General features: G+C 41.2%; 1 protein-coding gene across 1 annotated transcript in view; it reads left to right on the top strand.

The window, feature by feature from the left end:
* The first annotated feature begins 647 nt into the window (after positions 1 to 647).
* gjd1a (gap junction protein delta 1a) overlaps positions 648 to 15,795 on the top strand; it is a 22,506-nt gene continuing 7,358 nt past the window's right edge. The window contains exon 1 of the mRNA XM_027028611.2: positions 648 to 1,947. Coding sequence (XP_026884412.1) covers positions 1,877 to 1,947 — 71 coding nt within the window. The 5' untranslated portion in view covers positions 648 to 1,876. The remainder of the gene's footprint in view (positions 1,948 to 15,795) is intronic.

Here is a 15,795-nt window from a genome sequence, read left to right on the forward strand (position 1 = left end):
ATTGCCTCAGGAATATCAATCAACCAAATGCAACGTTCAATATCATAAACGAGCGGAGGGGGGAGATGGGTAAAAAATAGAACGTAAAACCGCAGACGAGGACAAGATCATAAGGCAGAAAAAATGCTGAATAAAGGAAAAGAGGCTGGGGGAAGAGGAGAGGAAAAGAGAGAGAGAGAGAGAGAGAGCAGGCAGAGCAGAATCGTGATTCTCCCTATAATCCGCTTGTCAGGGACAAGCTGAGAAAATATAGAGAGAATGAAAGAGGGAGAGAGAGAATGTGCAAAAACAGTAAAAAAGTGATGGATGAGAATCTACATTACTCTGTATGTGATGATGAAAGAGAGAGAGGAGGAGAGAGAGTGAGGATTGTGTGTGTGTGTGTGTGTGTGTGTGTGCTTGAGAGAGATTAATGCATACAATACAATTCCAGCAATAAATGTGTTTGCAGCTGCAGCATCAGGAAAACAGTCAGCAATACAACCCCTGCCCCCCACCCCCACCCCCTGCAAACTATACACACACGAGCCACACACAGTCAGAGAGAGAGAGAGAGAGAGAGAGAGAGAGAGAGAGAGAGATGGAGGGAGAGAGAGATGGAGGGAGAGAGAGATGGGAAATGATTGAGGGGAGGGGAAGCATCAGTCTGAGACGGAGAGGGTGGTATGCTTACGGAGTGTAACAGCAGAGTGAGCGAGGGAGAGAGAGCGAGAGAGAGAGAGGGAGAGCACGCGTGGAGGCAGACTGTGAGAGAGGAGGAGCTGCGAAGAGGAAGAAGAGGAGGAAGGTGCCAGCACACGAACTCACACGCCGACAGAAGAGGACAGAGAAGGAGAGCGGGAGAGAGGGAGAAGAGGAGAGGAGAAGAGCACGCTACAGGAGACATGTTCAGAGCCGCATTGTACATCCGGACGTAACCGCGGCAACCCACCGCAACTTGCTGCTGCGGCCACTGCTGCTGCTTACTCGACCTCTGTCAGCCGTGTGCGTTTGTGTGTGTGTGTAAGCAGTGCCATGAGATCCAGAGGGCGATCGAGTGCCTTGAAGCATGTGTCATGTGGTGTGTGTGAAAGTGTGTGTATAAATGTGTTTATGGAGACTCATGGAGAGACAGAGGCTCTGCAGTGACTGTGTGACTGGTTGCGGTCGTGAGAGTGTGTGTGTGTGGTTGTGAGCCGGTGTTTGTTCATGTGCAGGTAAAGGAAGGGTCAGAGAGGTGCAGCGCTATTGTGGGAGGTGTGTGTATGTGTCAGCGTGTGGCAGTGTATGCGACTGTATGTGCATCAGGGAAGTGTGAAGATTAGCACAGTGCAAAAACAGGCAACAGTGGATGACCTGAGAGAGAGAGAAATATAGAGAGAGTGATAGGGAGAGACAGAGAGAAAAAGAGAAAGAAAATAGGAACAAGGAAACAGAACAAGGACGTAGGCTCACACTCTTTAGAGAGGCTGTGTGTGTGTGACAAAAAGACATAAAGAGAAGCAGAGTGTGTGTGTGTCCCCAAGAAAGAGAAGCAGGGTGTGTGGATGTGTGAGAGAGAGACGGTCAGAGCGTGTGTGTAAGAGTGAGGATGGTTGTCAGACTTTAAGCTCTGCCATCATCAGTTTTCCCTTCTGCAGAAGCTACGCTAACTCATCCTTGCAACAAGGAGCTACCCCCCCCACCACCGCCACACACACACACACACACACACACACACACACACACATTGCACGGTGGTCCTGAAGAGAAATCAGTGCGGAGGGTGCTGGGCCTTTTGCTAGGGGAGCCAGTCCAGGGTCAGAGGTGGTGACCCCAGCGGACGGGGTCGGTGGTGCTGGGAGACGGCACGGAGGCATACAAGAGTGGGTGCGAGAGAGACGGGCGGAGGGCTAACATGGGCGAGTGGACCATACTAGAGAGACTGCTCGAGGCTGCTGTTCAGCAGCACTCTACTATGATCGGCCGGTGAGCAGTGTGTCCTCACACACACACACACACACACACACACACACACACACACACACACACACACACACACACACACACACACACACAGATGCAAATGCACATAAATACATCCGTGTGTCCCTGTTGAAACACACCCATACCATATATACTTATACACGTACAAAAATGTATTACATGTTAGGTATTTGTCAGTGTTGTGTGTGTGTCTATGTGAATGTACTTTTGTATGTGTGTTTTTGAAGAGATACCATACCACTGTATAGATTTATATAAGGAGGTGTACTCTGTGTCTGTGTATGTTTGGGAAAAGATGGCATATAGGTGTGTGTGCGTGTGTGTGTGTGTGTGTGCGCCCATGTGCTGGAGTTAGATGATGAATGAGACCAGCAGCGTTCTGCTTGTCTCTGTATTGTAAAGGTGGCCAAATATAAACAGTACAGTGATGTTGTAAATCACAATTCCCATTAGATGCTTCACACTCAAAGGTACATCTGTACGGTTTTCATGAACAACCATTTGGATTCTGACATCAAATTATAATATATTATATCATGTTTTTTATATATATAATTAATGTATTATATGTATATTTCCAGATATTATACAATGTTCTCTCACTTTCTCTTTCTCTGACTTTCTTTGTCTTTCTTTGTCTTCTTTTCTCTCTCTCTCTCTCTCTCTCTCTCTCTCTCTCTCTCTCTCTCTCTCTCCCCCCCTCTCTCTTTCGCTTCTTTTCTGTCTTCTCTCTCCAGTCACCACTCCTTGGTCAACCACATTTACTCTCTGTTCCAGTGGTTAGGTTAAGTTTGAATTAATTATATGTAATCAATAGGCTGCATTACAGGGTTTAATGGTCTAAGGGTGAGAGCAGAGAGAGAGAGAGAGAGAGAGATAGAGAGAGAGGGAGAGAGGAAGAGAGGAAGAGAGGAGGGGGGAGAGAGAGAGCAAGAGAGAGAGAGGAAGAGAGGGAGAGAGGAAGAGAGGGGGGAGAGAGAGAGAGAGAGAGAGAGGGAGGTAATCTGGGCTGTTTTAATGGAAGGATTGATTAAAGGGAATAATGTGCACATACACAAAATTTACTTAGGGTTTTGTAATACTAAGTTTACTGGTTTTGATACTTTGGGGCAAAATGCTCATGCAACAGCTACACAGACAGAAAGACAGACAGACATAAATATATTATATGAGTATGACTGTGTATGTGTGTGTAAGAGAGTGTGCATGAGTATGATGATATGTGAGTATCAGTGTGTGTGTATGAGTGTGTATGTGTGTGTGAGTGTGTGTATAGGCACCTGTGAATTTCTGAAATCTGAGGAAGCATCATCCCCTGTTAAACTCATTAACCTGAACTTCAGGTAGTCCAAGGACATGGTGTACTTTCCCTAACACCGTGTGTGTGCATCAAATATCCAAACACTGGCGTAGGCGTTTTTATATACAAACACAGGTAGCATAGTTGCAGATTTATAGTGTTGTTTTGTTTTGCAAGAAAGAGAGAGAGAGCAAGAAAGAGAGAGAGAGCAAGAGAGAGAGAGAGAGAGAGAGAGAGAGAGAGGGGCGGGGGGCCGGGGGACAAAGAAAAGCAAAGACAGAGACAGAGATTGAGAGAGACAAAGAGTGACAGAGAGAGAGAGAAAGACAGAGAAAGAAAGTTAGAGAGCTCTCTCTAACTTTCTTTGTCTTTCTCTCTCTCTCTCTCTCTCTCTCTCTCTCTCTCTCTCTCTCTCTCTCTATATATATATATATATATATAGAGAGAGAGAGAGAGAGAGTGTGTGAGAGAGACTGAGAGAGACAGAGAGAGATAACACTGTTGTAAGTGTTCTGTGTGCTAAATTGATGTCATCTTCTATTTAGCAATATAGCAGAATGACAAAGTAATGACACCATAATTACAATTCAGTGATCTGGGATCTACCCACACTCAGCATCAAGACGGAGCCCTGGCCCAATCCACTACAAAAGCCCCATAATTCTCAAGCCACAGGGTGTAGAGAGCAGATCCACAACAGACTGGAAATGTCTGCATGACGCGCTGTGAACCAACACGCTTAGAGGGGTTCATTAGGGTCAACGGGAGGGGCTGGAAGCTATGCTTGATTATGCTCGTGGGGTACGTGTAGAGAAGGTTTATGCGCAGGCCATCGTTGGTTAAGATTAAAATAACCTATGCAACTTGTGACTGGTTGAAGGGTTGGTCATGATTGCAGATGATTTGATGCACTGGAAGGATACAGTAAAATGTGCTTTAAAAATTATGTTAAAACTTATAATTTAAATTCTGAAAAAAACATTTAATATAATTTTATACTTCTAAACCCTTTTTCTGTATATGGACATTTTTGCACATACTCTTTTAGAATTATTATGAATTACTGTGGAGACATTGGTGCTTATTTTCTGATGTCATATGACAAGCATCCAACTCCTAATCAAAGCATACCAGAAATCAATGTGTCCATATTCTTTGCCTTTCAGTGATACTGATTGCTCCTTTCATTTCGACTGTTTCATATTCTACAAACCAGCTTTCAGTAGCCATGAGTCATCCACTAGATGTTGTCAGTAAAAGGTCTGGTGCAATACTCTGTAGAAAAATACATCACTGTTAAGAAAGCATTAGTAGAAGGCAGTTAACTAGCCAATTAACAAAATAATAAATACATTAATAAATCAATCCCAACTGTGCTCAGGAAGAGCATAATCCCATTTGGCACAGGCAACCAGCATCCCGTAAAATATGATCAAGTAGTTCAGAAACATGGTGAGAAGGATCAGCTGCCATTTTCAGGACTGTCAGGGAAGAAGCGGGAACAGAGCAGTGGTGTTTTCAGAGCGTGTAAGTCACCTCTGCAGCCCTGCAGCTGATGCTGAGGACTCTGGGAAGGGGAAACGCACATGCCAGTATGCGTAGCAAGTGCAGGTGGGGCAGCTTGTGAAGCTCAGCAGTTCACTGGCATGATGTAACACAGTCATCAGTACTAACCTGCACAAAAGCACATGCAGATAGATGTAGACTGTATAGCCAGAACATGTAGATGCACACCGATTATACATGCACACTGATTAGATTACAATATTCTTTAGATGTGGTCTAAACTGTGTTTGGGTGTGTATATAAGTGTGTGTGTGTGTGTGTGTGTGTGTGTGTGTGTGTGTGTGTGTGTGTGTGTGTGTGTGTGTGTGTGTGTGTGTGTGTGTGTGTGTGTGTGTGTACCACTTCTGCATACCCTCCCATTACACATGAACAGCTCACCAGTGCCCAAACTACAGTTGACAAAATAAAGCTGCATGAACTCCACAGTTAGCTGTTGCCCAATTGTGCCTCTCATAGTTCCTCTTAAAGAAATGATGTGCACAACTGTTTTCTTTCTGGCTAAGTTACACATAAATAGACAGTGACATTTAAAGAGTTTTGATACGTTCCACTTTCAGGTAGAAATGTGTCCTATAGTAACCAAGAATATGTATAGTAGCTTGTAGGAATAGGTTGATGTATTTTATCTGACTTTTTTAAATAAAATATGTTTAAATATTTTTTGTGACCTCTTCCCAGAAGGCTGCCTTACCGCGTAGCATTGCTGTATGTATGTGTGTAAGATTAGGCCCGTGAGGCAGAGATGATACTGGCAGAGCAGCAGAATGAATTAAACTAATGAAAGACAGGTCTGTGATTGTTCAGTGTTCTGAAAGAGCTCAAAGACACTGACATTAATGTTTATTAGCACAGATATACAGCTTCTACTCTTTGGAAGTGATTGTGTGTGTGTGTGTGTGTGTGTGTGTGTGTGTGTGTGTGTGTGTGTGTGTGTGTGTGTGTGTGTGTGTTAGTAACAGCAAAGTACAATATAAGCTGTTATTTGCCTCTCTCTCTCTCTCTCTCTCTCTCTCTCTCTCTGTATGTGTCTGTGGTCTCTAATCAACTCAGCCTTATGTACTAGAAATAGGGCCATGGTATCTTGGTGGTTAAGGTACTTGACTTGTAATTGGAAGGTTGCTGGCTCAAGCCCCACCACTGTCAAGTTGCCACTTGCCACCTTAACCCTCAATTGCTCAAGTTGTGTTCAGTAATAATTGTAAGTCACTTTGGATAAAAGCACCAGGTAAATGTAGTCCTCTTGTGCATGTAATTATATTTGTTTGTGCAGGCTTAAGTGTGTGGTGTATTGTATAGTAGTCTGTAATAGATAACTGTTTGTTTTAATCAACAGCATATCTGCTGGCTAATGTAGTTTTGAGCAGTCATAACACTGTAATCAATACTTTGCCGTGTGTGTGTCTTATAAATCTTGCACAGACTGACGCAGTAATATTTCGTCAAACTGAAATGCATCCATCTTCGTAGCAGAGGAAGAACGTGAGAAGTTGCTCTTTAGATGTTTTTTCAGAGAATGATGTCAGAGTAAAATTTAGAAGCATTCAGGTGTTCCATGCTTGCATGCATGCATACACACATACCTAGAAAACTATATTCATGAGTGTTTATTTATTTATTTATTTTTACATTTTTTTATATAAAGTGTAGCTCATATTAGATGAAGAATAAGATTTCTTTGTAGTCTTCGAATTAAGTGGGTCCCCACATATAAGTGGCTATGTTTAAAATAGATTTAGTACATTTAGTACTGTGATACATCCAGGCCACTAGGTGTCAGTATAATGGCTGTTTTGTAATTTTAAGAAGAGTCACTGTAATAGAATGACTTTTAATTTCTTTTTATATATAGTTTACAGATTCCTAGTTATTATAATCACTTAGCAGAATGGAATTAAAATCAATTACATTTGTAGAATATATTATTTTCTTTTATGATCATTATATTAGCCAGTTGTAGGCCTACGTTTCAGTGGTCTGAATGAAACCTTCTTTAAAAGAAAAAGAAGGAGAAACGGAAATGAGGAAGGTATCATGTTGAGCCGACACAGATCCAGAGCAGAGTGGGAAGCTGCACAACCTGAGGTCCTAATTTTAGTACTGGTTCTTATATTTTCATATTTTCTTTCTTCCAAGGGCTAGCATGCAAGAATTTTGCAGCTGTTCTTAAATCAAACTGTATTATATGTAATATGTGGGCTGTAGTGTGAAAAGCAGGATATTGTATTTAAAAGAAGGAGGCACACTATTTGTGATATGCCAAACATATTCTTAGTCGACAGTTAGCTTATATCCTGTGGTGGTGAGAAGTGAATTTTAGTTTATTTGAAGAAGATACTGCACAATCTTCTAGAAGGCTAGTCTCGAGTTCAGGTTAAGAAAGAGTGAATGATTTCTTTTTTTTTTATGGTTTTAATTGTAAGTGACATGTAGGGCTGTACAATATATAATTTTTTTTTTAATTGGTAGAGTGCTGTTGGGTTTTAATGGTGTACTGGAAATGGTACCAGATGGTATGGAGTCAGGGTTTGAAAAGGCAAAGAGCAAAACTTTGACAAAATCTCAAACTTCAGCGCTCGATCTCAATTCACCTGCCCAAGTCCCTCAAGCAATGGACAATGAACAGAATGTTGTTGATGGAGATGTTGCAATTATAATAGTTTGTCTAGAAAAAACACCCATATCTGGAATATAATCAGTACATCACAGAATAATTTGTGATCAGTTTCATCACAGGCTCATTTATGATTAGTTTCATTACAGGGTCACTGGTGATCATGTATCCTGCAGAAAGGAGTACTACTGTGCAGTGGCAAGTCTTGTGTTATGGTGGACAAAATAAAGTCACTGCTATCATGCAAATGCAAAATGAAATCACTTCTTTGCTGGTTCAACAGAATTTTTTTAGATCTGCTCTTCTACCAAGAGAAATTTGTGATATTTGTCATGGAGATCCAATGCAATACCATGCCTCCACTGAGTTATTTGAAAATGGGACAGAGAAGGACACAGCTGACTTTATTGACTGCGTATACTTTCTCGAACAGTACACCAAAAGTCAAACAAAGGAAACTGCAAACAAAGGAAGCTGCTAACACCTTTCTCCACAACAAAGCTATGAAAGAAAAAAGAATCTTTTAAAACATTTTGGAAATGAAATGAAAATTGCTTCAGCCAATGTGGACAAGGCACAGAACTGGACAGCAATAAAAGGGGAAGAGACTTTCAAGCTTCTTCTCTTCCCCTCGGGGGGTGATGCAATGTATCAGACCAAAGGTCATATAGGAAAGAAATGCTGTCAAATATGAGAAACATACTCTAGGATCAAGTTGGTATATCTTCCGAGTGATGCTGCCTCTGCACTAACATGTAGCCATGTTGGGGCCAGTCACGAAGAAGACTGTGTCTTTCCTATTGTCTCAGTCAAGGTGAAAATCCAAAAATCCAATAAGGTGGTCCAAACATGCGCAGGCTCAGCAACACTGACAATCTTGCTTGCCTATTAAACTTGCAAGGAAAAAGAGCTGGAATTGTATTGAATTAACATCCAGAATTTTGACTCTGCTATTGATCTACTCTTTGAAACGAAGGCACATAAAATCATGGAACTATGAGAGTTAATTAATAAGCAGGGTGACAGGTCCTATGCAATAAATACCAAAATAGAGTTCGCTCTCAATGGTTCTCTTTGAGTTGGCAAAGACTGTATATTTAATGAAGCTTGTGATGGCAATTATGAATAATGTTTCTGTTGCCAAGTTTAAAGATTTGATGATCAAGGACCATAACTAAGACTTACATGTGATGTCCAGAATCAGCATCCATGTCAACAGAAGAAATTCAGTTTCTGAATACCATGACCAGTTCAGATGCATTGAAAAGTGGACATTACTGTCTTGACCTTCCTTTCAAAAAAACAGTACCATCATACCAAACAATCACTTGCATTGTTGAAAGGAAATTTGGAAAAAAAATGAGAAACTTCATAATGTTATTCTTCTTAATAATGAATGAGCAAGGATATGCAGAGAGAGTGCTTCCCAAGCAGCTGTGTCTATCTAAAGGAAACATCTAGTACATTCCTCACCCTACGGTTGTTCAAAATCGACAAGATGAGAGTTGCATTTGACTGTGGAACTATGGACAAAGGAACATCACTGAATTCTCAACTCACAAGTTCTCTTATTGGAGTCCTCGCTATGTTCACACTAGAACTAGTAGCATTTGTACCTGAGCTTCAGGCTATGTACAATCAAGTCAAGGTCTCAGAAAGACATGTTGAGGTACTGTGTTTTCTGGGGTGGCCTAAAGGTGACAGAAAAAAATCTAGTGCAATATAGAATGTCTGTGTATCTGTTCATCCGTGTGTGACTGGACATAAAAGCTGTATGTGTGTTGATTGTAATGTGACCTTGGGTTCTTTGAAATGTGCTATGTAAATATAACCTCATTCATTTTCAGCACAGTGTGAAAAACTACTGATGCCAATCAGTCTTACTTTTAAGCAGATTTTGTCAACACAGTCAAGAGCAATTTCTATATGGGTTATTATGTGTCAGTTGAAGTGAAAAGAGGGAAGAGTCTGTCTAAAAGATACAGTTATTTTCACTTGTTTGACAAGAGATGTACATCTTGAAGTTGCATATACTTTGGACACAGATTCCTGTAGAAATGCTATATGGAGGTTCGTCTGTTGACGAGAACAAGTGATGAGTTTAAGATCAGATAATGGTACTAATTTTAAAGGAGTAGAATGAGAACTGAGAGAATCTCTGCACATGAATCATAGGAATATTCAGAAATCATTGATGCGCAATGGAGTAACCAGGAACTTCAGTCCTCCAGCAACTTCTCAATCTAAAATAACAGGCCAATCACAGCTGCTTCAGATGATCTAAATGAATTGGAGCCTCTTACACCAACTCACATTTTGTTATTGAAAGGAAAGACAGTCTTGCCTCCTGGACTCTTTGCTGAGAGACCGATACATAAAGCAGATAGAAACAGGTACAAAGTATATTGGCAAATCTCTTTTGGAGAGGTAGCTCAGCTAATACTTGCCACTAATGCAAGAGAGACCCAAGTCCAGGGAACACTGTCATTGCTGCTGATGCTACAGAAGGATCATGGCTGTTTGGAACAGTTTTGGAAGATAAATCTGATTCAAGAGGTTTGGTGTGCGCTGTGAACAAAGAACAACATACTACAAAGACCTGTTACAAAGGTCTGTCTGTTGCTGTTACAAGTGCACAAGTAGAGGGCAGTGGTAGCTCAGTGGTTAAGATACTTGACATGTAATCAAATGGTTGCTGGTTTAAGCCCCATCACTACTACTGTTGTGCCCTTGAGTAGTAAGGCCCTTAACCCTCAATTGCTCAAGTTGTACTCCCTCATAATTGTAAGACTCTTTGGATAAAAGTGTCAGGTAAATGTAAGTAATACACACAGACTTTCACAAGCGAGATGGCAGAGTATTTTGCACTCACATTTTGTAAGTCAAAATATTTATGTACACCTGTTAGCTTCTTGAAAGTGTATGTACTGTCTGCATTTTATCCCACCTTAGGAGCCAGTATGTAGGAGCTATATGGACTTATATGGGTTTCAAATATATGTAATGATTGAATTTCGATCCTGGTGGACAACAGTGAGCGTAGGTGTATAACAAGGTACCATAGAAGCACAGCTGAGCAAGAGGGTTACACAGGTTTAATAAGTAGAGAATGGCATTGGAATGTAAACGCTTGCTCAAATTTGGACTAAATTTGTAAATGACAAAAGGGCCTCTATTCATTTGGTCAGTGAGGCATAAGTCTGGTCTATGGCAGACATACTCAGATCTGGACCTGGAATCCTGTTCAGGATTCTGTAATCTCCTGAAGCTGATTATTAATGCAACTTGATGACCACTTTGTCATCACACCTGACTCATAGATAAAGGGAGGATGGGCAATCTGTAGGGCCTGGACCTACAGGACAGTGATTTGAATACCTGTGGTCTATGGTGTTCAAAGCAACTAGTGAGTACAAGCAAATGCCACCATTATAGTCACCACATGCAAATATTCTCTTTCATGAATCTAACCATTATTTTTTATTATTGCATTCCATGAGCATGGTGACTGATCTGTGTTTCCTCTGGGTATGCTGGGTTTCAATATCCTGAGCGCAGCCCACAGGGAGAGATAGAAACTTCAATTCGCAACAAGTTGTAACAGTTATTCACCATATTTCCAAAGTGCCAGAATATACAGCTAGTAATGTATCAGTGTTATAATAAAGACCTGTTGGAGGAACTGGATGAGAGAGAGAGAGAGAGAGAGAGGGAGAGAGAGAGAGCGAGAGAGAGAGAGAGTGGGAGACTCTGGCTTTATTTTCAGGCCATCGCATCATCGCAGCAGTTTGAGCCATTCAGGATAGAAAATCTGTGTCATAGCACACTGCTCTGGGTAGAGACAACAACCACACACACACACACCCACACACACACGCACACACATACACACACATGCACGCACGCACACCAAGGATCATGTTAGTAATGTGTGTGTTTGTGAGGGTGTGGGTGTGTGCTCCAGGCAAACAGAAGCAACTCAGTATCTAAATCATACAAATAGGTCAAATGAATTTATTTCACAAACTGTAAGAGTAAAACATGCTACAGTGTGACAATATATCCAAAGTACATATAGATAGTGCTCTTATGCACACACACACACACACACACACACACACACACACACACACACACACACACACAACATTAGTCAAGGCCTATGCTGCTGGATTTTCAGAGACCTCTGATCCAGAAGCTTCTGATCCCCATGGCTGTGACAGGGGTCTGATCTCAGATCACCTCCACCCCCCACCCCCCACTACGGTAATAACCACTGGCCCACATTCTTCACAGCACGGTGCAGTGGTGATAATGTCATTCAGAAACATAGTGCAATATGGCAGTAACAACAAGATAAATTCCATACTGTACTAGAGCGGGAATCACTTAATATAGATAAGGAAAACGAATCACTTAATATAACAAGAGGAAAAGGTCATTTTTGATGAAAAGCAATAAGATGACGCCATTTATCCTAATGAATATAAAGACTGGTTATAGATGCATTATAGACATTATAAACTAGTTATAGATGCAGTATAGACATTATAGACTGGTTGTAGATGCATTATAGACATTAAAGACCTGTCAAAATCTTAATATGAGTTTTTCTGAAGGACACATTTTATAAAAACTGCTTGAATTCACCATATTGTCAGACTTATACTGGTGAAGAAAAATTATAATCACAGAGATCAGAGATTCAGTCTTATTTTACCTCCAGAATTTTCATAAATAAGAAAGGAGCAGCCAATTCAGTCTCCTCTTCTCGTGGTTAGTCCCTCCCAGCTTCCATGTTCCATGTTTTCCCTGTCTTGTGTATTTTAGTTCCATGCCATAGTTTCATTTTCTCCACCCCTTATTTGATTGCCTACACCTGTCTCTCATTTATACCTTGTTAAATTCATGGATTTATACCCTGTCTGAGTCTGAGTCGTGTTTTTGCTGTTTTTGTGTTTGGTGGATGCATGGTGGATGCAGCCCATCTGTGTTTCAAAGCCTTTGTTTATGTTTTGTTATACTAGCCTTCATGTTTCCTAGCCTATGTTATAGCCTGCTTCCCTTGTTTGGCTTTGTTTGTTTGTTTATAATCCCCGTAATCTCCGTATTGGCTCTATGACCCTGGACTACTCCAACGACTATGACTCAGGATTTGCCCCTAATAAATCTCGCTCTTCTCTGCACATGCGTCCACCTCCTTACCACTCACTGTTCCACCTCTGTTCCACCTCAACAAGCAGTTCAATTTACACTTTAATTTACAATTCAATTTATACTTCAGTTTATACTTCAATTAATACTTTCCCAATGGCTCCAGTTACCATCCCTAAAACACATACAGTACCATATGTAACAAACACTGGAAGACATATGGAACACACGTTATTAGCTTAACCTTTCAAATCTCCTGAACACATCCATCTTTGAGGAACCTAGAATATTCTAGAAAGATATTGATTCCACATACCACCATACAATATCACATACCACAGTAACAATCTGGCTGCTTAAGTTTGTCCTGCTAAGAGTCCATGTTCATTAAACTATGAGTGCAAACACACCCACCCACCAACCCACACACACACCCACACACACACACACACCTACCCACATGCACACACACACACACACACACACACACACACACACACACACACACACACACACACACACACACACACACACACAGTGCAAGTGGACAAATGCATTTGGGACAAAGCAGTGATGAGCATGCTTATATTTGAAGCCAGTACAGCAACTTTCTAAAACAAATTTGTGTGTCTGTGTGTCTGTGTGTGTGTGTGTGTGTGTGTGTGAGTGTGTGTGTGTAAATGTTTGAAGAGACAAATAGAACAGAGAATGAGTAAGAACACCTTAGGGAAAAGGCAGCTCTGAACATCAGAAAGGACTCATCTGAGCTTTGTCCTACAGAGACTTCTCTTGTTCATGAAGGGCAAACTGTGAGGCATTTATAGCTAAATTGCCAAAGAAAGCACAGCAAGCTGCAGCCTTTGCACTGAGAGACTTGAACATGGAGCAGCAGGTCTGGGTGCAGTCTTGATACTGAACATATGCGCAGAAATGATTACATTCACAGTGAGTAATGTGGGTCTCAGATCAGGTGTTAAGATGCACTCACCTTGCCTTTATGATAGACAGATGTATGAAAGGATATTTCATTGAGGGGGTGTAGTGCGACTAATAAATATCAATCTTTTTTTTTTACAGTGTTTTATTATCTTTATTGTCATTGTCACTTTTTAATGAATTACATAGACAATGTTGAATAAAAAGCATGTTAGTGAAGTAACCACTGAACTGAAGTGTACTAAACCTGGAGAGAGAGAGAGGGAGTGAGACAGAGAGAGAGAGAGAGAGAGGGAGAGTGAGAGAGGGAGAGAGAGGGAGAGAGAGAGGAATAGAGAGGGAGATAGAGAGGGAGAGAAAGAGAGAGGGAGAGAGAGAGAGAGGGAGAGGACAGGGTATCAGTGAGGTGTGGCATTATTGAGCTCAGCATGCTGTTGCCTGTCCCCACCACTGCCTAATACTTTTAGAAAAGCAGATTTTTACAACTACTTCTAAAACCTTAGAGACTGGCCTGACCCATTTAAAACAGGGCAAGAGAGACAGTTTGTGTGTGTGTGGTTAAAGAGTTAAAGAGGTAAAAAAAAAAAAAAACCCTCCTTAAAGGTTATGGTTTGAAGGGTCCAGTTATTTTTGATTCAGTAATATATGTATCAATATACCACACAGACTGCTCTCTCTGTGCACGAACATTCTATCAAGAGACAGGCTACTGGCTGAGAATGGAAAGAGAGAGCAGGAAACAACAACCATCAGACACTCCTGATTCACTACTGCTACTACTAAGCGGGATCCAAGACTGATTTGTGTGTGTGTGGGTGACTGTGTTGCCTTGAGAATGTAAGTGAACTCTGATTGATGTTTTTGTATAAATTGAGACTGGGTGTTGTAGTGTTTTTGTGAATAAAAATGTGTGTGACCTTCTGTGTGGATGAATGAAAGTGTGGTAGAGAGAGAGAGAGTGTGTGTTTATGTTATGTTTGTATGCAGAAATTGCTTCAGACAAAGAGAGCCAGCCTTGCGTAGTCTGCACTGCTGCTCAGACAAACACACTCACACACACACACACACACACACACACACACACACACACACACACACACACACACACACAAACACACACACACACACACACACACACACACACACACACAAGCTAGCTGTTCAAACTCTTATGAAATCATCTAGACACCTATTAACATGTCACCACACTATAGTTTGACTATATAACTTAGGGAGAAATGTACAACATACGGACAAAAACACACATACTCTCTCTCTCTCTCTCTCTCTCTCTCTCTCTCTCTCTCTCTCTCTCACACACACACACACACACACACACACACACACACACACACACACACACACACACACACACAGAGCCTGCTGTGGCTCTGCTATTTATATTTAAAATCTGAATTTTAAGACTCCTGCACACACACATACCCACACATCGTGCACCCGCACACTTTGTCACACTTTGTCTGTCTGCTCTCACTCTCTTAGCATACTCTATCGTTCCATCTGTCTCTAGCTCTCTGTTAGTCTCCGTCTATCTCTCTTTCTCTCTTCCCCTCCTTCCCTCTCTGTCAGTTCAATTCAATTCAATTTCAGTTCAAGGTACTTTATTGACATTTTAAACTCTTTTTTGCAGATTAAATCTTAAATCTTAAACTTGTTAGTACAGTACAGTTGGAGAAAAAAGCAGAAGGCATCAGACAAATCTATAGGCTGTGTTACAGTGACACTGTGTTTTTTTTTGCTTGTTTGTTTGTTTTTCTGTGAATGTGTTTATGAAAGTGTGTATGTGTATCTCCAAACACTGACGCTGTCTTTTACGGTGGTAGACGAGGACGTATTGTGCTGTTAGTGTCAGCACTGCTTGTGTTCTCAGAGCAGGTGCACTCAGTTCTGAATATTTCTGAATGTTCTGTTTGAAAGTGCACCTCTGTTTTTGGTATTGTTTTCTTTGCAATGTTGGTAAACTCAAGATCTGCTGGTGTCTGCTAGTGTCTGCTGGTCTCTATAGCCAGGCACTCTTCACTGCGTCTTTGCTTCATCAAGGAGATTCTCAGTTTTTCATCAGTCACTGTGGTCAAGTAGTCTGCCACAGTATCTTTTTATGGCCAGATAACATTGCATTTTACTTGTAATTGGGTTCATTCTTTTGAGGTCGGTGGATTTAATATGATCCTGAGCCTGTGAGTTATAAATGTGTTAGAGAGGACTGCTGCCTGTGGATCAGCTGCCTCTTTTCCTTGCACAA

This window comes from Electrophorus electricus, chromosome 6, assembly GCF_013358815.1.
Source record: "Electrophorus electricus isolate fEleEle1 chromosome 6, fEleEle1.pri, whole genome shotgun sequence".
NCBI lineage: Eukaryota > Metazoa > Chordata > Actinopteri > Gymnotiformes > Gymnotidae > Electrophorus > Electrophorus electricus.